Consider the following 21,917-nt stretch of genomic DNA (forward strand, 5'->3'; position numbering starts at 1 on the left):
CCAAATGGCCACCTGAATATAGTGAAAGAGGAGGGCGGGGGGGCAGCAGATGGAGCAGCACGTACCCCCTGTGGGGATTTTGTAAAAGGAGACCCAAACTGAAATGGACAGCTGAGCCAACTTGCATGCCTTGTACATATCAACTGTAAGGCCCTCCGGTGCTATCTCTAAATCTGTTTTCCTGTGGCTGGCATGCAGTCAGTCTTTCACAACCTTCGGTGGGAAATCGGTATTTCCCCTCCAAAGTCACAATATTACTGAGCCTCGGGAGTAAACAAGCCGAAAGCAAGCACAAAACGTTCATAAACATTCAAATTAACAACAAATGGTGATCAATTTTTCTGCCTGTTTTAGATCAATGAACCCGAAAAACTTAAGCATTGAATTCAAAACATCTGCATCACTTTTTACACAAAAAAATCCCCCACATCCACAGTTTTCCCCCAACAAAAAGAGAAGGAGACCATGGACTGGACAGCTCGTCTTTAATAAGACTTTAGATACTCCCACTGACCTTGTAACGCACATCAAAATAATTATAGCATATACACGCACCAGCAGTTCAAACACAGATGAGTCCATGGCATCTCAATGCAAATGAGAGGAAACTGATTCATGCTCGCACATGTGAAATTAAAAAAAACAGCTTTAACTGTTAAATAGTGGCGTAAATCCCTCATTCATAGAGACTTGACCTTAGATCACTTCTGGTTTTCTTAATCGTCAGTCGTAAAGGTTGCACGCTCATTATTACATCCAGTTCTGCATACAATCAATCAAAAGCTGAGACAGACAATATGTTTACACACAGTAAGAAGCTGTTTGCATGTGAACTTACATTTCAAAATCTCTTTCCAGATTTCTCTTTACAAAAAACTGTTACAGGTAGCTTTATACAGACCAGGACGCGTCACACCTGGGTTTTCATTTCGAAGGTCTACTCAGAGCAAAGTGGCATAAAATGTCTCCCTTTCACACAACCTTAACCCACAGACCCATCCCTCCTTTGTCCGTCACACACAGTTAATTTACATTATTCACAAGAATGTACCCAGTCTTTTATATTTCTCTTTCAGTTAAATAACTAAAGAACAAAGAAAACAACTCGTTGGAAGCTGCGCTGCAATGTACAGAGGATGATACTGTCGAGTATTAAGGTGCGTGGAATCGGTGCCACAAAAGATCTTTACAAATGCCAACACTGATGCACCCGTGTTGCATGCAGCAACACCTTTTCATCCTGTTTTTGTCTTTTGCTTGTGTCTTGTTGCTTGGTGGTCATCTTCTGTGGCCCGCCTCTTTTTCAGAGAGAAGCATGTTTGCTGTCAGGGGCTTAGAGAAAGGTTGTTGATTGGCACACGTCAAAGGGCTCCCCATGCGAGCAATGGCAGGGCCGGGAAAAGGTCAGTGGCCTAAGGCGACGGGCACTTCAACACTGGGACGTGTCACAGGACCTCTGTGAGGAAGGCAGAGAGCAGAGGGGTTAAAGGTCGGCAGCCAGTGAGGGATGATCAGCACATGCTAACAGAGTCTAGTTTGTAGTCAAAACAAGGGCTCTTTCTCAAACTGCTTTTTGCACCATCTCCCGGCTAACTTCCATTCCGTCGAGCTGCTAAATTAAGTTCCATCACAAATCAAATGGAGTGGACGGGAGTTTCAAAACCCTGCCACAGAGTCTTCAGCAATCCTGATTTACTGTCTACATGCAATGCTTTATGATATACCTATATTAATACTATATAGAATCAAAACAGATTGAAAAAAAAACAATTTATCTCAGGAATATATCATTTGAAAAATAACTGATCAATTAAAACGTTTTACAAAAACAAGTTATTTTCCAAAAAAAAAAAAAAAAATTCTTCAAGAGATTTGTTTATTTTTTTTTTCTCCAAACAATTTATTAGGGAAAATAAACAGTCAAGATATCTTAACGTGGGTTTTAAGCTCTGAAGCTCCGTAGTATGTTTTATGTGGGACCAAATAACTTTGCCAGCCTGCTGCTGCCCCACATATGCTTCATTCAGTTGCATGTGACAGTCGGCAGGGTCTGGTTTGAGAAAGGCCCGGGGTTCCCCTCTTTAACCTGAGTAACGACACTGTCTGGAAACCTCTGACCTGGTGACAATACTAAATGCAAAAGATGTTGAACATGTCGCAGGAGGCATGAACCCATAAACCTTTACTGTCTTGTGTCTGAGGATTTAATGCGAAGGCCTCGACTCGGAGAGTATTTATAGTTGAATGCAGCCAACATGTGAAACTAGTTGGTAATTGATGTAACACTGAATTTTCTGACTGACAACGCCACATGCGAGGTGAAGAGAGTGTTGTGCTCTCAACAAGTATGAACATGCAAATGAACCGTGGAAGTGAAGCCTCAAAATACACTGGCCTCCTATAAAATTACATTGTAACATTCAATCGGTCTCGCATATCAATATTCCCGATTGTGACCCTCTTCTTAAAAGTCCTGCCAAGTGGAAGGCGTCTCAAGTGTCCAGGTTTATAGTGGTGAAAATGGGGAGATATATAATATTCACTTTTTACATGACAGAGAGTTTGAGGGAAGACCAGGGAGGTCAAGTTCTCTATAAAAGTGATTTCAGGAGAGATGTGGGAGGGCAATCAGAGGAAAATCGTCCTCTGTTTGCTTTGCGCATTATTTATGACCGCTGGCTTGTCTTCAGGCTATCAGGTGAAGGTTAAAATCTCACTGGAAGGAGAGAGTAGGGTGCTGCTGACGTCGCAAAGAGGGGGGTGGTGTGACGGGTGATATGGTGCTTAATGACTTTCGGAGTCTTGTTTCTAACCCCTGGCAGGGAAACACTTGTGGATAGGGTCTCCACATCCATTCAAGCCATTCCAGGAATTCCTAACTGGGTGCAGGCCAAAGTCAGTGGGGCTGCTGAATAAAAGCTGTCATCAGTATAAAGATACGCTGCTTCTCTTCACCCTTCCTTACACTATTTCTTCCATGTCTCATCTCCACCCCTGTGTGAGTGTAAATGGAGTCTCCATGCCACACCATCCTCTCCTCGGGGGGCTACACACTCTCTGGAGTGATGACCCGCGTGTTAGCTGGGGTGCAAATTCAGGTTCCTGGTCACTCCGTGCCAAGGACAACAGCCCTAACTATGGACCTCATACTGCAGGCTTTATTGGGTAATGTGAACTTGGCCAAGTGTAAAACCAGATCAGCGCAAATAAGCACACGCTTGTTGTAATGAATCGCAGTTCAGTCTGCTGTTACTTTTTATTAGGAACAGATGGGAAGACAAACCGAATTGGAACACTGATACTGGTGATGCGTACACCAGATCCTCTGAGCCGAAATTACAACGTTCATCTTAGCCAGAACCTGCCGAAACAGAAATTATCATCGTCTGCAGTCCCCGAATCAGGAAAAATAACCAAATCAAAGTTTAAAATTGGAATATATAAACAAAATCACATAATTCTCCATGGTTCACTTAATATATTTGCCAAAAATAAACTGCTTGCACAAACCAAAACTTGAAAAAATAACATTCAATTCCAACTGAGAATCCCTGAATGACTCAGCTGAGGCCAACAGACAAATGATAAAAATTTAGCAAAAAATCGACTACGCTGCAGGAGGAAGAGCCAGCAGCCACAACAAGAGGACAAAAGAGATTTGTAGAGGTTGCAACACTGAAATTAGTTCAATGTGTTTAGCACGCGTGTGTGGGAGAGCTGGTCACACAGAGTGCACTGACGACTCGCGTTTTTAAATTGGGTTATGGTGCACGAAAATCATTTTTGTGCCGCTTCCATAGAGGATCAAGACGTAGATGGTGACATGACAAACGATCCCACAGTGAGTAAAAATGTGAAAGGAGAAACAAAACACCTGGGGTTCAGAGGTTTACTTCAGATGTGGCGACAAATATTTAGGATACCGACTGTAATCAGTGTTATCTTGAATTAAATATTTATTTTATAGGCTAGTGAACATGCTTTTATTATTTTTCCCCTCTAGGGTTCAATAAAAGACTTATTGACCAGATTAGGCCCTTTCTAAACTTTGAAAAAGTCACGCCTTCATTTCCTTTGAGACTACTAAAAGCACTTTATTGCACGGCTCAGTATGAAGCCAATGTTTCTCAAATCTCTAATAACTAACTAATAAGAGATGAGGGTTTATTATTCTTGTTTCTCTGGCTTTGAGTTTTATAATCAGTTTTCAGCTTTATATGCTTACAAACTCTGTTCGAAATCCTCAAACTAGCTGTTTTTCCATAATCCTTGTTTTCTTTCACTCTCTTTATATATTTTCGGTGTTAATGTCGAGTCTAAAGTGTTTGAACATGTTTGTATTGTGGTCTCTCTCGTGCATTATAAAGCAGCCTGCTCTGTACCTGCAACATGCTGAGGCTTCATGGGGCCGGCCTTTTTCATGAATGAGTCCTCGCTCTCGAACGCCAGGATCGGCTCGCTGGCCATACTGGTCTCAGTCTTCTCCCGCGCTCCGTTGGTGGTGTTGCCGTGATTCGTGAGATGGATGATATCTCCGAAGTGGTCAGCGTCTCCTTTAGTGGGCAGACCGTTTTCATGTCTCGCGGGCTGGACCCCGTTGACCACTTGGACCGAGGGGCTGCTGCAGAGATGGAGACACAGAGAAGAATATGGTTGTACTTATGACGGGTCGGAGTGACTCATGCAACAAATGAGTCATTCCAATTACGGGAGTCTCTTAAAATCTACCCCGAGAAATGTGTTCGCATACGAAGAGTAAACATTTCTAGAAACCAAACCATTTCTTCAGTACAGCGATTGTTAACTGTGGGCCCGAGTCCTGCGGCTCCTTGTGTTTTCCGTTGAGGTTTAGAACAACAACAGGCAACTCCTGGCGTACTCTTCTGGCACACAAGTTTTACACCGTGCATGGTGGTCTTGCATCAGTATGAGCACAAAGAAACCTTTCAATGCTCTTCAAACAAAAGGAGCGATAGTTTTACCTTTCTCTGACGTTGGTCTGTCCATTTTCTGTCATGTTGTTGGGCAGCTTGATGTCAGGCTTTGGCTGATATTCAGCAGAAGCTAGAGGAGACAAAGTAAAACAGCTTTTTAACCAGTGTAAACCCTGCACATCAACATGATCAAATGCAGCGTGATAAAAACCATCAATGATCATTATAAAGTGTGTCAAGCCAAATTTAAAAAAGGGTTTCAAATTTTCCTGAGGCAACTTTCCAAGTTCATATCTCGTCAACTCTGATCTCTGATGAAGACACAGCCGTGGTTGAGACAGATCTCAACTCCACGACTAGAGCGGAGGCACGGCTGCCAGGGCCTGCGACCACATCAGTGGCTGGCTAATGTGTTCCTGCATAGAGGAAGTCTGCCACAAACAGATCTCCCACACCGCATTGATCCCCTTCATCTTAGTCATCGACTGTACGTGACGTGGAAGTTTAGACAAGGAGGGTGTGGAAGCTCTGTGTGCTTCTTAATGTAGTTGTGTTAACTCTTTAAATGACATTGTGAAGAGACTGTTTACCATCAAACTGTTGTAATAAAAACTTGGCAAACTAATCTTTGGCTCTTTGTCTTTATTCCTCTTCTTGAATAGAGTTTGTAAACAAGTGACACAAAAAGTTGGGCTAAGAAACATTAATGGAAATAAAACTGATCTATGTGACAATGGAAGAATTGTGTTCAGCTGAACCTGACACCCTAGCTTAGCATAAACGCTGCTGAAATTGTATTGATCACATTGACTGTTCACATTTTACATGACATTTTATACAGATAAATTTGTAGATGCATGTTAGTATTTTCATTATATTTTATTTCTATTAATTTCCAATTCTTTTATAGAATACTAAAGTATATTTTTGTTATATTGCATCACATTTTACCTTTGGGTGTCTTATATTGAATATAGAAGAAAAACCTGAGTAACACAAATGAAAAGCTTTTATTGATGCATCTTACTTGTTAGTTCATGTCTAGAATAAAAAAAAATAATTGAAAAAAATAAGCAAAAAGTAGAACAGGGAACCCTTTTTTCCAGTAAATAGGGTTTTTTTTAACATGTAGTGTGACTGGTAAAGGGTTAGGAACAGACTTTTTCCATTGTTAAAAGTAGCAGGGAAGTGGGCATGGGTAAGGCCTTTGCAACATCAAGTGTCTCTACATCATTGCTTGTGTCAGATGTAAATGTCTGGGCTCATGACTACAGCCGGCAACAGTTATCACTCTTCCTCTCCGACTCCCGCGGTCCCACAGTTTGGACAACAAGCAACACACATGGGTCCTGTTTTACAAAGAAAAAGAACTCCCAACTGCAGCTGTGCAGGATGTGAGGCTGAAATATAATCTAATAACCGTTTTATACAAAGCCTCCGATGTGAAGCTGACTCACATGGGAAATGAGAGCAGAAGTACAGGGAATACCTGTGATTTTGTTTTATTCTAACATATGGAAGAGGTAAAGAAGGCAGAGGGAGAGGTGGTGTGTCACCAAACATCACCCTAAAAGTGGGATGAGTATGAGTCAGACACTATAAAAATGTTCTGTGATTAGCAAATCTGCATGACCTACAAAGCAGTCAGAGTTAGAAATCCACTTCTGAGTGGATTCCTGAAGCCAGCTTTGTTTGAAATCCCTCCACAGATAACACAATAATGGGAGATCCATGAAGACAATCCCCCGAAACAATTCCTGCAGATTAAAGGCTTGTCTGGTTTCATTGCATCACTTGCTGATGTCTTGTAAAAGGCGGCCTCGCTCAGATGGATGTTCTGCTTACCTTTGCTGCTCTCTGCCTCTTTGTCATTGACGTTTGCGAGAGGGGAGGACTTTGTCTCTTTCTGTGAAGATGATGGGAGACGTTAACAGTCATTTTTCACTGCAGAGTTAAGGTTTTAGCATGTTGTTTTGACTAAATATCAAAATGTACCTTCTCGCCTCCATCTGTCTTGCGTGTCCTCTTCATGATCTCATCCAGACGCTGATAAAAGAAAAAAAAAAAAGGAATGAGACCAAAACAAACAACCAAACAAAATGCAGCATGTTGACACAGTGAGCCATTAGGGCAGATGTGTTTATGATGTTAACAAATAAAGGTTTCAGTTTTATAAAAAGCTTTATAAAAGAACTGAGGCTTGCACATTTTGTTGTTCATCGCATCTCTTCGCTGGTGAAAAGGGGATTTCCTGTCTCCTGTATCTAATTCTCCTTAAAGTGAATGCACCCTTGTGTCTCCAGGTGTCAAAAATGATGAAGCAGCATTTGTGTGTTCAGCTGGAGCACCAGCGTAGGATGGTCGGACAGAGAACAGTAGGATAAAGGCAAGACAAATGTGAAACGTTCTCTGTGACTCATTTGTATTCACTGAAGGCAGAAGATACAAGATGCGACCCTCGTCTGAGGACACAGCTAGCCTGGGACCATAACTGCAGCTGCCACTCATAAAAGTGAGGAGTTTTTATGATCCAAGATTATTCATAGACAGCTCACACACTCATGGCTTTGGCATCTAGCGTGGCTGCAAAACTTCTGCTTCGGGACGAAAGATTCTCGTTTGTCTAATGAGTTTCTGTGCCGCTCCTCTGGATACTTTAAACCACCTGTGCCTGCTGACCACAAACTCCTCTTTGTTGAGGCGTTAACAAGAGCCAGCCTGTCGGTTTTGGGTAGAAGTTAGGCAAGTCTTTGGGGCAGAGGACATGCTGTACTTGCGGGCTAATTCCAGCAAGGAGCCTGGCTTGGATTGGCTGAGGCGGGCCTGGCACGCCTAGATAAGAGTCTTTCACACATGGAAAGATAGATGAGGAGAGGGAAAGAAAGGCTTAGCTAGCATACAGAGGCTAGATGTGGGTGGAAGAGTACTGTTACAGGAACACACATACATTCAAAGATCTGCACAATCCCACAGCGAGATCACCATTATTGGTGTTTATATATAGCTTCACACTCACATGAGTCTAACGCCCATTAAATCACGGCATGCAGACAGCCGATCGTGGATAAGCCAAAAACATCATCCATCTTGGATTCAGGGAGTCGACTTTCAAGCCTGTGTTTGGCATCTCATAGGACTGACCAGAGGATGAACGAACCCCAGAATATAATGCCTCCAGTGAGGGAGGAGAGCTTATAGTAAATTTACTACTAGCCAATGTTGTGTTACTCTGAGAGCAGAGCTGGGACAAAGGATTTTTAAACTTCTTCAGAGTCTGTTAGAAAAGACATTTCCATTGTGGAATCAGTTGTGAAATTGCTTTAAAACCTGGCTGAAAGAACAATGATGCGAGGACGGATGCATCGCCCTACCCTTTTCCTCTCCAGCCTCTCCTGCTCCTCCTTCTGGAAGTGCTTCTCCCTCTCCAGACGCTGCTTCTCCGCCTCCTCCCGGGCTTTAGCCTCAGCCTCTTCTTTCTGAAACACACACAGGCGAGAATCCAACCGCAACTTTAATGCCGGCAGAAGGAGGGGAAAAAAAACCCAGCCAAAATAACATGCCTTTTACGTAACAAGGGTGTGGTTGCTCACTTCAATTATTGTTTACAGCCACAAAAGGGATATTTTCCTCTACCTATGAGCCAAAAAAGATCTATTTTCAACATTTACAGCCTTGTGAGGCCCAATCAAAGCGAAACACAATCCTTGAGCCTTTGTATAATTACATTGGATCGTGTTTAAACCACAAATGCCTTTTCTGAGAGAGACCACAAGGGGGTGGCAAAGCGCAAGAGCTGGAAAACAGACCAGTCAGAGATAAGACCGAGCCAGGGCTGATGACATCACAGGTCTGTGGGACAAACAAATGCTGCAATGAAAAGCCACATTTCCTGTTCTAATTGGAAATGTGTTTCTATCAATCAATTGTCTCTGCTTCTCCCTGTCAAATACAAGAAAAGTCAGTATCCCTCCTAATGGTTATCTGACAAACTGAAGAATTAAAAAAAAAAAAAAAAAGCACATTCACTGTAGATACCAGCTCAGATTAAATATTTGCCTTTAAGGACAACAACCATCCCCTCTGACATGATGATGCGAGGATGCGAGGATACAGTGGAGTGTGCATACCTGTGTTTGAGCTTTGAGTGACCTCCTGCCCACTGCACCTCACTGCACTGCACTAACACTCAACCTCACTAACAACTTCCCATTTAAGCTTCCTTCCCGACATGCCGTGCGTTGACGGTGATCATACCTGTTTCTGAAGCCGTAGGTTCTCCTCCTCCTCGGCTTTGGCTCTCTCCTGAGCCTCCTTCTCCTCCTGCAGGCGCTGGGCTTCGTCCCTCTTCCGCTGCTCCTCGGCCATGGCGCGGGCCTCCTCTTCCCTGCGTTGCCTCTCCTCGGCCTCCCTCGCTATCCGCTCCTCTCTCAGGATCCTAAAAAGAGATTTGGGCATAAAGCTGAGGGGTAAGCATTCCCCACTAAATCCGTGTGGTAAACAATTTCAAATGATTCTATTGACAGAATATTTCCTCTTTAGTTTATGAACGTACACAAGCAACTACAAACCAAACTATTAAAGGAAATGGAAACAATCAGAAGTATGAGTGCAAACGTGGGCTCTCAAGCGACTTGCTGTGGTTAGAATCAGCTAACAGGCTGTTAAACTCTTAATGCCAACACACAGCACGTCCAGTGCTGAATGAGGTCTCACACAGGCATGAATGTGCTGGAGCCTTCCTGTTTGGCTGTACTGATCTTTTTTTTTGTTTTTGTGTTTAGTTTATTGTCAGCACTGAGGTTTGTTTTGGAACATAAAAGCAGCTATGGCTGCTATCGTATTCTACACCGACCATACAATACTTCAGCTTCAGTTCATATGTTATATATACAGTGGTTCCACTTGTCCCCTGTGACCTTCTGTGCAATACTTTAGAAGGCTGATAGGGAAAAAAAACTGGTGGTTAAAAGACCAAACCCCTAATAGGGAACACAGCTTGGGAATTAGTCTTTCAGCATGGACATAAACGTGTTTAAATTTTCTTTTGCCTCTTGCACGGTGAAAGAACTTGACAGATATTGCAAGATAAACACTGTGAGGAATATCAAACCCTCTGACCTCTCCTTCTCCTCCTGTTCGCGGCGCTCCTGCTCCTCCCTCTCCCTCTGCTCTCGGGCCTGACGGCGTTTCTCAGCGAGGATGCGAGCCGCCTCCTCCGGGTTGTTGGTGCCCGCCATGGGCTTGGGTGACGGAGACGGTGCGGGTGACGACGCCGGGACAGACGAGGCTGCGTGGGCCGGCTCAGGGGAGGGGGATTTAGCAGTACTGGTCGACACATGAGGTGAGGCAGCAGCTGAGGATACGGCAGGAGCAGGGGAGCCTGAAACAAGGAAAACGAGTGTTACAGATCTTGTGTAGCTTAACAACTATTGAAGCTTCCCTTTAAAGTGGTGCTCATCAGTCATTACTAATAATGCATGAAACTGCAGTCCTTTCTCTTCACATGCACCGTGAAACATTCTGTCCTCAGCAACTGGAAATTGTAAACGGCCGTAGCTGCTTCAAGCCGAGGAACTCGGTAATTACATAATTAAGACTGATTAGTGCAGCCTCTTAGTGCTGCGTGTGAGCTGACAGACCACAGAGCTGTGTGTGGCTCTCTGAATGCATTCCCTTTGTTTTCACGGCCAATTAAGCCTGATGGTAATCTTCGCCTATTTCTTCTTGAAAGAAATACAGACTTTCCAGAGGCCTGTTCACTGTTTCCAGTAGATCCACTCTGCTGGCCAGGAAGAGACCGAGGCCAGACAGTGATGAACTCCTTGGGAATAAATTAAAAAATACTTAAAAAGTATGACTCTGCTGCGGAGGGAAGCTACCAAATATCCAGATGTTGCTGGTCTGTGCAAACCTGACAATAGATCAATGGGATGAGAAACTGCAAGCAAATGCAAATTGTTGTGTTGTTAATAATAATAATAATCTTTACTCAAAGCCTATGTACTGGCTTGCTCCACAGCTTCTTTTTGTAGTCTACATCTGCAGATACATCATGATTAAATCAAGGGACTTCTATCACTTGACAACAGGTGGTCCATCACGGTTCCAAACTTAGTTCACGTGATATCAATCGTGCAGACTTATTAACTTAAACTTCATGATTTTACACCTGAAACTACACGATAGGAACTATATTTTATCAAAACTGTTGTTTGTACTCACCCTTTCTCTCCTCTGGGGTGGCAGGCCTGCGAGGCTCCTTCACTCTTCCGATTGGGGAGGGGGAGGAGGTACGGTGGTCTATCCTGGCAGGGGTCCTGGCTCTTTTGGGTCGAGCTTTAGGAGTCGACGGGCTTCCACGTGTGGATGGAGGCTTGGGGGAGGCAGCAGGGCTGGGTGAGGCAGTTCTGCCCTTCGGCGTAGCTGGGGATGACGGCCGTTGTCTTGATAAAGGACTGGGACTGAAAAAAAAGGGAAAACATTTCTGATGCTGTAATGCATTTGGACCAAGATCGGGGTCTGGAATGTTTGTTTAAAATGACACACGTCCTGAAGAAACCTGACTTCTTCAAACAGGTTCGCAGCAGACAAAGCACTCAAACGTTGCATCAGCTCTACAGTGCATTATCAGAGCCCAGATTTACAGGCAACGCAACACTTAAAGGAGAAACATCCATTATGCTGAAGACAACGTTTTTTTCTTTTATATCCTCTGGCACTGATGGCACTGACAGCTAACAGCCAAGCTCTTTGTTGCCTTTTTGTTGAGTCAGAAGAACTTCTTCTCCTATTCCATCCCTCCTGCCACTTATGTCAGTGGCCTGGGGATACAAGAGGAAGTGACCACTCGTCCTGGGATCTGCCTCGGCTCAAACAGAGCGTGAAAGACGCAGTCATTATCATGCAGACGTAAACACGGTCGATCTGGCCCAGCCGTTGACCAGAGACGAGCAGTGGGTCAGGGGGATGTAAGGTTATCCTCGTTTACGTTACAGTTTGAGTCTGACAATAAACGTCCCTGTTTATTACTGTGGTGCTGGGACACTTCATAATATGTGATGCTTTGTATAGTAAATTATTAACTGCTTCATTGAAAACATAATTGCTAAATTAGGTAAATTATTAGGAAATTGAGGGCAACTTGAGGAAGATGACTGCAGTTTGTGTCAGGAGGTAAATGACCGGGTGCCAGCCTCAGTGGTAATGGTTCATAGGGTTTGTTATAGATGTTTTCTTATAATAATTACGAGGTTCTGTAGATGAAATCAGGAGCCAGGTTGGTAGTAAATATGACACATGTAAGGAAAAAGGTGACAGCAAAGTTTGTTGGCTTTTTCCAATTATAAATAAAATGCAAATAAACATATTATAAACATATTTTTACTCTCAATTGAACTGAGAGTAAAAAAATAAGAACAAACAAGTAAGAAGGAAGAAGAAATAAACAATGCGTTACCTCGGGTCGGGTCTGTGTCTCATGCTGGGTAGAGACTGTCTCTTCTTGAGCACCTTCTCTTTAGTGAGGGCAATTCTCTCCTTCTCGTTCTCCCGCTCTTTGTCTTTCTTTTCTTTCTTGTTTTTATCCATCTGTATGACAAAAGGATGAAAAAGGCACACATATATCAGTCTTCTCACTTTCGCTCCAAAGACAGCATTCAATTGTCATGAAAACACAAAATATGACAAGATTCGCTTCGTTGGTTGTTATACATAAAACACAGGAAGAGAGGAAGTCTGGACAGGGAACATGTTTTACTCTCTTGGCAACAGTTCAATCCAACAATAGCACTGTTAAACCTTCAGTCAGATTCCAGCGGACTGTAAACACGAATGCAGAAAAAGAATCAGCTGTTATTAATTTCATGCCCTTTTAGCTACACTTTTAGTCTGGGAAACAGCTTACTTATCGCTCTTGATAGAGTCTAGTCCTGTTGTATATATAAACATGTACATAAATACTTCTCCAAAAATGGAGAAGGAAGAAGTAAAACTACTACTACTATAATTACTATGAGCAGTCCAATTAATACGTCATACACAGCTTAAATATCTGTCAGAGAGGACAGCCGCAAGGGCAAAAAGCTAATTGGGCCGACTTACAGGTGTGGAGCTCCGTCTGTGATGGCGCTGGGTGATGTCGGGCGTGCTGGACGTCACTCTCCAGCGGTCGGAGCAGCGGTGGTGCGGCTGGTGGGCACACAAGGTGAGAGGACTGGCTGAGGCTGAACGGGGGCAGAGAGGAGAGTCTGAGGAGAAAATACAAGTCTAATTAAACTTAGCAAAAAAAATAAAAAATCTATACGGCAGCGTAATTAACTGCGAGGAAGAAACCAATGTTAACCTATTGTTTTTGCCAACTTACGACCATCTTTGCCATTGTTGAGGACACTGGCAGCGCTGCGGCTCCTGGCGAGGAATGACAGTGTCGGCGTCATCAGCCGGTCGACTATACTGCTCTCCCATGGACTCAGTGCAAGGCCACGGGCTGCAAGGAGGAAGAACAGACTGATGAACGTATGTTTCCCTACTAACTCCAAATGATAAGTCTTCGATTGATGTCCTCAGCTGAACCAGAGCTCATAGCATCAGAGCAACGTGAGCCCGTGTAAAATCAATCTTTGCGGAGACCATGATTACCCAGACACCAACACTTCAAATTAAGTCTTAAATTTGTCACCAACAGGAAATGAAAAGAAACAGTGATTGAGGTCATGGGTCACATGTAGTAATACACCCACGAGCCATAAAGTCCTGATCAAAATATACACAAAAAAACTCAATTATAACACCTCAGTGCCACCCAAACAGATTACAAGAGGAAGAAAACGAGCTCAGTGAATGTGTCGACTATAACCTTGGGCTGTAGAGGTACCACCCAGGAGAAAGAGAGTTATTTGAAAAGCTTGTCTAGACAGTGAGTTGGTTATTTATAACCGCAGCCTTGAGCGTACAAGCAGAGAAGTAGAAGAATGTGGACTCGTCAGTATTTATTTGGGGGAGACACCTTTCTTTCTCGTGTGTAGCTGTGTTGAGATTGAGAAGGAGAGCGACATTAGGGACAGAGAAGTTACCTATCTGTTTTTTGTTCCAGCGTCACAGAGGAGCAGTACCTGCTCCGGGGGAGTTTTTCAGAATATCATTATCTCCTGAAAAATGCTGACTCACTCTGTGACTAACTTTACTTTGAGAAGTTTCTCCTTCTCTGCAGGAGTACACAGTGACCTGGTTTAATTTCCAAAAGGCGCTCATCCGAAGCGCAGTGAAAGTTTGATTCAAAGGAGTATTTGTCAATTACGAACAACCACCACCTCCATGTAAATCAATCAATAAAGCATTCAATCAACATATAAGACATCCCATATCCAGTGTGTTATGATGAAAATGAGAACAAAAGGATCGATTGGACTGTGCAAACACATGACATGACCACCACACAATGAACCAACCAAAGGATATATATAAAAGATGGCCAAACGAAATATGAACACTGGACATTACCCACAATAAAACACGAGCATGCAGAGCATGTCAAACAAAAACCCGACCCAACTTCTGAGGAGAAAAATCAACAAAAACAGAACTCATAGTGGTTTTGGAAGATGGAAATGGGTCAGCTGTCAACCATCAAGCACAAGAGAGGGACTGAAATCAGAGAGAGGAACTGGAAAAAAAAAATAGAAGACAATGACGGACGGGTTTCAGAGACGGTGGCAGAGTGATGGACAGTAACACAGGAGTGGTGGGGGGAGGGGGCATTCCAGATGTTGCCTTACTTCTGCTGGGGGAGTTCCAGAGCGTGGCGGAGGACTTGGACAGTCGCTTGTTTATAACAGTGTCCACGTGTTTGGGCAGGTTGACCGTTGACACAGAGCATCTGCCTAGGAAGCCAAGAGAGCGCCACACAGATGTTCACACAGGTCACATGGTTGAGAGGAAGAACGGGAACTTCTGTGGCGTAATGCGTTGCGCTCGAACGATGCCTCCACAAACACACACCCACACACTGTGAAGTAACCGATCGGTAATGTGAGCAACCGCCATTAAAGCGGATTCCTGCACGCTGAACGCGTCTATGATATTATCCACTCCGTTACGGTGCATGCACGCACACAGTGCACCGTATGTTCACTTCAACCCGCCCTTTAGGTGTGTAGGCGGGCATCCATGGCACAAAACGTGTCAAAAATGATGTTTAATGTTTCTGAATTCCATAACTGCTGCAGTTTTTAAAGGGTCAGTTCACTCAAAGCACCTACCTCTTGTGATATTTAGTATTGCAGATAGATTTTTGCCCAAGTTTTGAAATATACAGTGATAACTATTACAGATTTATACAGCACGAGAAAAAAAGTACATAGTACTTTAGTTTTGTTGTTAATCTGGATAATCCAAACAATGCACTGTTAACACTTTTCACTTGTATTATTGCTTTACCAGAGAAGCAGTGAAAACTGCTGGCAGTAAGGTTAGTGGATTATTCAGTGTAACCTGGGACATCTTTAGTTGCTTATGAATATTTTAAAAGCGCCATTTGTAATGCTGTCAGCACAACAAACTCAATTCTATTCTACTGAGGCAAGTGAGAAGATACGTTGACTCTTTAAGGAGATCTGGTTGAACTGACCCTTTAAGATTCTTCTCAACGCTCCAGATGAAAGATAGAAGGTCTGTGCTGACTTCACAAGGATACCAATTCCAAAAAAAACATGTCAACCACACTCATGATGAACCTTGAGAGCTACCAATGCAAACGATGACCCAGAAGAGACACCTCAACACAACCATAACAACCAAACGAGGGAAAACATCGCCTCATTTCAAAGGTGACGATGTGAACTGGCTTCAGAAAAGGGCAAAATTTGTGCAATCCATGTGCAAAACTTACATCCATCCCAAGTCTATTTGATTGCAGCGTATTAAAAGGAATATAAACACTCTGCTTTACCCAGATGTCGTCAGGCATGATTCACAGAACATTAGTGTCATGGAGGCACAGTATTAAAGCAGGCCTTGTCTATTAAAGCAGTGAATGAGGCAGTTTGCTCTTTAGACAGAAGCCAAGACTCTGGAGCATTTCCTAAGTAACATTCTGAACTCTGCGTCATTCCACTGCAGTCAGTTTATGCTTGTTTACTTCCACCATCTGACAAGCGGCAGGCTGGTGAGGGAGGAAGGAAGCGAGAGATTGATTAGAGAGTCAATAATTCCCCTGGCATATGGCAGAGGCGATTACATGACATGAGATAAAAGTCGGGTCTCTTTAGATTTATAGCTTCAAGTCTGGTAGATGGCGTGTACAGACAGGAGCAGCATTGTTAAAACAATTTCTACAGTATCATCCAGCCTCCGCAGTCGATGCAGACTGATCTCAGCTGCCGTAGGACTGTCGGGACATTTATCAATTCAAAATAGGCATAATAAAGTTTGTTGCTAAGTCCATAAATCCCTGCCTGCTGCAGTGAAGCAGCAGCATAAATTTTCACTTGTGCGATCGATATGGGCTGTTCATGATCAGGGCAAAGTTATGTTTGAGAGGCAAACAGCCTGCAAGGACAGAGCTGCAGTAACTAATACATCGGAGGAAAAGGTGAGTTAAGGTGGAGGAAGCATGACAGAAGATTCAAATATGACAAAACAAAACCTCCACTGCTGCCCAAATATGTCTGGGCAGCGTTCCTGGCGGTGCACCTGCCCACATCTTATGCCAGTACTGAGCATAAAACACTCCACGCATGACTGAGCCAACTGGAAGTGAGAAGTAGATAACAGAAGTATTTTTCACCTGATGGAACTAATAATGCACCAACTTCAGGCTGCAATGCCTCAGATGAGTATCAAGGAGGCTGCTCCTCCACTATTAATGAGAGGAAGAGGGATAAAATAGTACTCGGTTGGAATAAAACAAGACTAAATAATAAAACCTTAGAAAATGGCTGAGTGATGCTTTTTTCATCTTGTCCAATTTGTTGAGACACAAGCCGCCACTGCAGAATCTACACTGTCCATTTCAACAAAAACAATGTTTTTTGTTGTTGTGTGTAACAACTTTGTCTTCAAATTACTTGTTTTATCCAATTAATCCAATTACTTATTTGAGAGAAGGGAGCTTAATTCATAATATAAATAATTATGAATCCATCTGTTTCAAATCTGTAACAGCACAGTTGATGAACAAGTCTAAGGTCTCCTCTGCAACGACATAAGAGTAAGGTACTAATGATCTTCAGTGAAAACAGTGAAAGGAAGCTGCATGATGGCCGATCAATGCTGAAATAATTTTCCTCTAATGGACTCAGCTGTAAAAGGTTAATGGCACAGAAACTCAAAAGCCAATAATGACGAATAAAAACCTTAACAGACAGAATCTGTGATCAATAAAAGCATCGATAACTTGCATCAGCTGCCTCACACAAGTGATATAGATCTGATCTCAAGCGAGTCCGATCCAGACTGGATCCATGTCCTCACCTTCTTTCTGGCTGGAGTTCTGGCTCAGCGCACCGGCCCAGGACCATCTTTGCTGGCGGATTTCTGCCCATGTCTTCTTGGTTGACCTGTGGATGGCAGCCTCATAGCGCTCCTGAAGAGAATAACAGAATAGGACAGATAGTAGTTATTTAAATGCATCAAAAGTAAACATGCAGAACTGCTGGCACAGTGGGTCGAGCACCGTGCCGAGCTGAATCCTCTCGTCCGCAACTGGCCCTGTTCTGTTGCCGTTCCGGTGAGGGAGGGCGTTAACATTCCACCTCTGGATATCAGTGCAAAAAGCAGAACACCATCACATACATAATAGATGGTGACTGTTGTTACCAGAACGTACTTTATTCTTCTCCAGTTTCTGTTTCTGCCTCTCCTCCAGGGCGGATCGTCGCTTTTCCGCCTTGATCCGCTGTTCCTCGAGCTTCCTGCGGCGGCCCTCCAGCTGCTGCTCCCTCAGCTGCCGCGCCTTCTCCTCCTTCTCCAGCCACTGGGTCTTTTTAGCAGCTAAGATAGGACAGAAAAACATGGTGAAGAGGGTGAGATTTTACCTAAAGAGCACTGGACAAAGGAGCCCGCTCTCTCTTCCCTGTCCTTTCAGAATACTGTAGGTACGGTATGCATGACTTTCCTCATTTTAGGCTTAAAAGCATTGTGTGATATCTATTGAGACACATCTTCTGATAGGCTGGGATATGTTAGAAAAAATCCTGTTTGAAGCTTGAAGGAAATATCCCCAAAAAGTCAAGCCTCTGATGTTGATGTCTGGAGCCGCCTTTGAAATAAGCATGTTGCCCTTCCACTTCAATCGCTCTTTGTGTTTGGAAAAATAAATTCAATTACTTGACTTTTCCACAGAATCCTGCATAATGCCGAGTTATACAGCTACAGAGCTTCTGAAGTGACACTTTTACACCTCGCTAATCGCATCAAGCCTCCGCGTCACCTTCAGTAAACCAAACACTTTGATATGGAAATCGTCTCCTTGTCCCAGTGCCATTTAAAGAGGGCGTAAAGAAGCCTCATGCAGCCGCCTCTCTGTGCACACAACTCGCCATATTTCTTTTAAACTGCAGAGTACAAACCTCAATAAGGAATCATCCTAGGCTTAGATTTTCAAGAGCACTTGGTGCAACAAAAGCAACTGGTTGTGGATTTCAGATTACGGTGACGGATCACTGCAGAGATGCTGAAGGCTAGAGGGGTTAAAATTTATTGGGGAGGCACACAGTTCTGCTTTTATCTGAGAAGGGAAAGGAAGGCTGAGTAATACCGAGGTGCTGCACGGAAGCACCTTGAGGCAAAGGAAAATATCCGCTGCAGTGCGTATCTCAGCTTCTTGCTGCTCGATGGCCTCAATTTGAGAGAAGACACATCTTTACAGATACGTAGTCGAGTGGAAACTGTTCCATAATTCACTCGTTGTGCTGCGATGAGAACCAGGGAGGGAGGAAACTGCTTCAACCGCCCTCAAATGCAATGTTTAGGGCTTGCTGGAATAGATTACAGTTTCCAACATCCATAACATTTCCTCTCTCCTCCATGGAAAACCTTTAAGGTCACAAACTTAATGCAGAAAGACTGCACCCACTTTTTTCCCCAAACAAATCAAGTCCAGCTGAATACTGGACGCATTTTGGTAGTTTTCCAGACTACAAGTGCTGGTTCCAGGAGGGGAAAATGACCTGAAACTGGCTGCGTGATTGATGGTGACACCAAACTATGATGAGAGTCTGAATTATTTCAGCTCACGAGCATCAGAGTCACCTTCACCATCAGTCATTTGTTCGTCTATACCAGGGGTTCTGATAAATAGACGTCCAGTTCTGAATATCTTGACAGTTGACATTGCTTTAAAATGCGTTCCTCGGCTCTCTCCTGACAGTGATCAGCGCTGACGAGTGGCTTCGGGACCTACTACAGTAAGACCATTAAATAATCATAAACAGCGTGCAGCTCCAGCTCTGGCACATGAAGTATTCATACGGTCCCACCAAAGACAGATAAGATGAAAGAAAAGCTTCTGTGCAGTCGCAGACGATTTCCTGGCGCAAGTCTTTCAAAGATTCACTTAAACGTGACAAGACAACAATAAGATACGAGACAGGATGTGTTGGGATTTTTTTGGGAACAGTGCCCCTTATACTTCTAGCCTAGTGATACCACGGGTGATGGCTGATAAGATCTCTTTTAAGCTGGTCTTGTAAACACATGCATTGGTGGGATCTCATCTTTTTATCCAGGTCTGACTGAGAGTATTAAATCAGACCCCGTACCATCTGGCACGCCCGGTGATCGCCCAATTAGACTGATCCACGCTCCAAAGTGTGTCAAAGTCATCTTACTGCTGTCGAACACACATTGGGATTAGACGAGGGGGCGCGACTGAAAGTACGAGGGTGACAGTTTAAAGAAATCAGTGTCATGTGAGGATATACGGCATGATTATGAATTCACTCAGTATTCTATCTCCCAAAAGTTTTGAGGGAAACAAAACTGGTTCCAAAATAGCATGTTTCAACGCCATTTTACCAATTTCTCTCTAACTATGATGGAACAAACAACACCGACTATTCGACTACTCTAAATTTTCTGTCTAGAACCAAGCTGACACAAACCTGCGAGATGATAAAAGCTGAGAAAAATGTCTCCGATATATAACGATGCAGCTCTACTACTTTACATATTCTTTTTTTTTTTCGGAACATTCTGCACTGTGTGATTTTGTGTCTGGCAATATAAAAGTTGTTTGGATTTGAATTCACAGCCAGGAGAAATCTGGCTGCAAGCTTCTCTCAAAACCTCCAATTTCTCCAGTAAGATGGTAATCATAGTAGTTTTGTGGCATGTGGTTAAAACATGTTGTCTTTATATATATAGCCATATATATCATTGTGGTTTCTGCAGTTGGAACATGTGGATGAACGCAAGTTCAAACTCAGGGCATGTCACATCTTCATATGTCTGAACTGAGAAATGACTAATAAGAGTGTTGATGCAGGGATATATGATTGGTTAAGAGGTAAGTCTATGCCTACATGAATTAGCAAAAAAAAAAGAAAAAAAAAAGACACATTGATGATGTTCAGGGAGAGAAAAGGGTTATAATTAGTTGAAATTCCTGCTATGAAATATTTTAAATTAAGAAACACCATGAGGATTAAGTGAATGAGAGAGTTCTAGGGCTGGGCAATATGGCCAAAATTCGATATTGTAACTCCTTTACGTGCGGCCTTTAAAAACATAGCCAAATTGACAATAAGGTTTTAGTTTTATTTTACCTTCAATTTGGGTTTCCTGATAATGACAAGTCTGCAAAATGTCTACAAAAAGCTCACATTCAAAACAGACTCAACAGACTTTAAAGATTGACGTTGGCGCTGATTATTTCAGATGCTGCTTTGTTATAAAGTAAGAGACGAAGTGAAGCATGCAATATGAAGCCATACGCGATGAGTTTTTAACAAACATACCAACGTGAACAAGCTTGTTCAGCGACTCCTGGTGTCTGTATGTTGGTAAGTGGTTTATTGCCCAACTCTAGTTAAAACTACTGAACACGTTTAAGTTGAGACACCCAGATGTAACAGAATGAATCAGGACACCACCACCACCACCACCACCACATACACATAGGTGAGTGGCTTACCTTGTAGCATGCTGAGCTCTTCTGCAGGGGGGGGAGGGGTGAGAGAGAAGACAGAGGCAACTGTCAATCATGCAAAGCAGTGTTTTTGAGCAGCGTGTGGCCGAGCGACAACGTGACAGCTGTGTGTTCGTGAGAAAAATAAAAGGACTTGGCAAGGAGATGCATCGGCTGACACCTCTGTGTCGATTTATATGACGCCCAATGAAAGGAGAACATTTTGGATTTGGGTGCTTTGATGACTCAGTGAAGTTGCGCAAGAGATATTCATCACACTGCAAAAAGCTGTGAACACTTAACTTTATTAACACATGTGGATAAAGGGAAAAAAAACAGTTTCTTTTTCATCATTTTTGTGTGAAGAATATCGCTACTTAACTCAAAAGCACATTTTGGTGCAGAGGTGAGTTGAAGCGCTAATGAGTCACACAATAAAATAACACAATGAACAAATGCTCATTTCAGCATGCATGTAAAAATGAGCGCTCGCTCGTCTTTGGGAAAATGGCTGCTTGGCTTTTGCTCATTTAAGTCACTTTTGTACAAAAGCCCAAACTGTTCAAACTCCCCCTTTTATCCTCCCTTTGCTGCATGTGCAAGCCATCTGCAGCCTGATGCCAGCTCACAGCTCAGCAGCGACACTTTTTCACCCCGACACTAGAGGGAGCCTTCTTCATACGTAATGGTCTCGTGCTCCAACCCCTCGTTTCCACTTACCGAGATATTTGGCCTTCTCCTCCCTCCGCTCCTTGGCGAGCTTCTGCCTCTCCTCTGACTTCATGATGTCTGGGATGAGAGCAGAGGGGGAAGAAGGAGATGCTGTGTAAGTGAGAGGTGTCACATTGCAAAATTTATAT

At 43.3% G+C, this 21,917-nt stretch overlaps 1 protein-coding gene across 7 annotated transcripts in view; it reads right to left on the minus strand.

Moving 5' to 3' along the window:
• Positions 1 to 468: 468 nt before the first annotated feature.
• Positions 469 to 21,917, minus strand: part of map7d1a (MAP7 domain containing 1a) — a 43,429-nt gene continuing 21,980 nt past the window's right edge. Inside the window, exons 3-19 of one of the 7 annotated variants that reach the window (XM_037074767.1) lie at positions 21,778 to 21,846; positions 21,064 to 21,084; positions 17,758 to 17,921; positions 17,403 to 17,514; positions 14,708 to 14,812; positions 13,297 to 13,419; positions 13,035 to 13,180; positions 12,391 to 12,521; positions 11,157 to 11,395; positions 10,053 to 10,314; positions 9,189 to 9,369; positions 8,306 to 8,410; positions 6,930 to 6,980; positions 6,780 to 6,840; positions 4,983 to 5,064; positions 4,383 to 4,618; positions 469 to 1,456 (exon numbers count right to left, since the gene is read on the minus strand). In XM_037074767.1, coding sequence (XP_036930662.1) covers positions 1,446 to 1,456; positions 4,383 to 4,618; positions 4,983 to 5,064; positions 6,780 to 6,840; positions 6,930 to 6,980; positions 8,306 to 8,410; positions 9,189 to 9,369; positions 10,053 to 10,314; positions 11,157 to 11,395; positions 12,391 to 12,521; positions 13,035 to 13,180; positions 13,297 to 13,419; positions 14,708 to 14,812; positions 17,403 to 17,514; positions 17,758 to 17,921; positions 21,064 to 21,084; positions 21,778 to 21,846 — 2,099 coding nt within the window. In that variant the 3' untranslated portion in view covers positions 469 to 1,445. Of the gene's footprint in view, positions 1,457 to 4,382; positions 4,622 to 4,982; positions 5,065 to 6,779; positions 6,841 to 6,929; positions 6,981 to 8,305; positions 8,411 to 9,188; positions 9,370 to 10,052; positions 10,315 to 11,156; positions 11,396 to 12,390; positions 12,522 to 13,034; positions 13,181 to 13,296; positions 13,420 to 14,707; positions 14,813 to 17,402; positions 17,515 to 17,757; positions 17,922 to 21,063; positions 21,085 to 21,777; positions 21,847 to 21,917 lie in introns of all 7 variants that reach the window. The other 6 variants (XM_037074769.1, XM_037074766.1, XM_037074768.1 and 3 more) reach the window with 6 other exon arrangements.

The sequence above is a fragment of the Acanthopagrus latus genome, chromosome 17, assembly GCF_904848185.1.
Source record: "Acanthopagrus latus isolate v.2019 chromosome 17, fAcaLat1.1, whole genome shotgun sequence".
In the NCBI taxonomy this organism is placed as follows: domain Eukaryota; kingdom Metazoa; phylum Chordata; class Actinopteri; order Spariformes; family Sparidae; genus Acanthopagrus; species Acanthopagrus latus.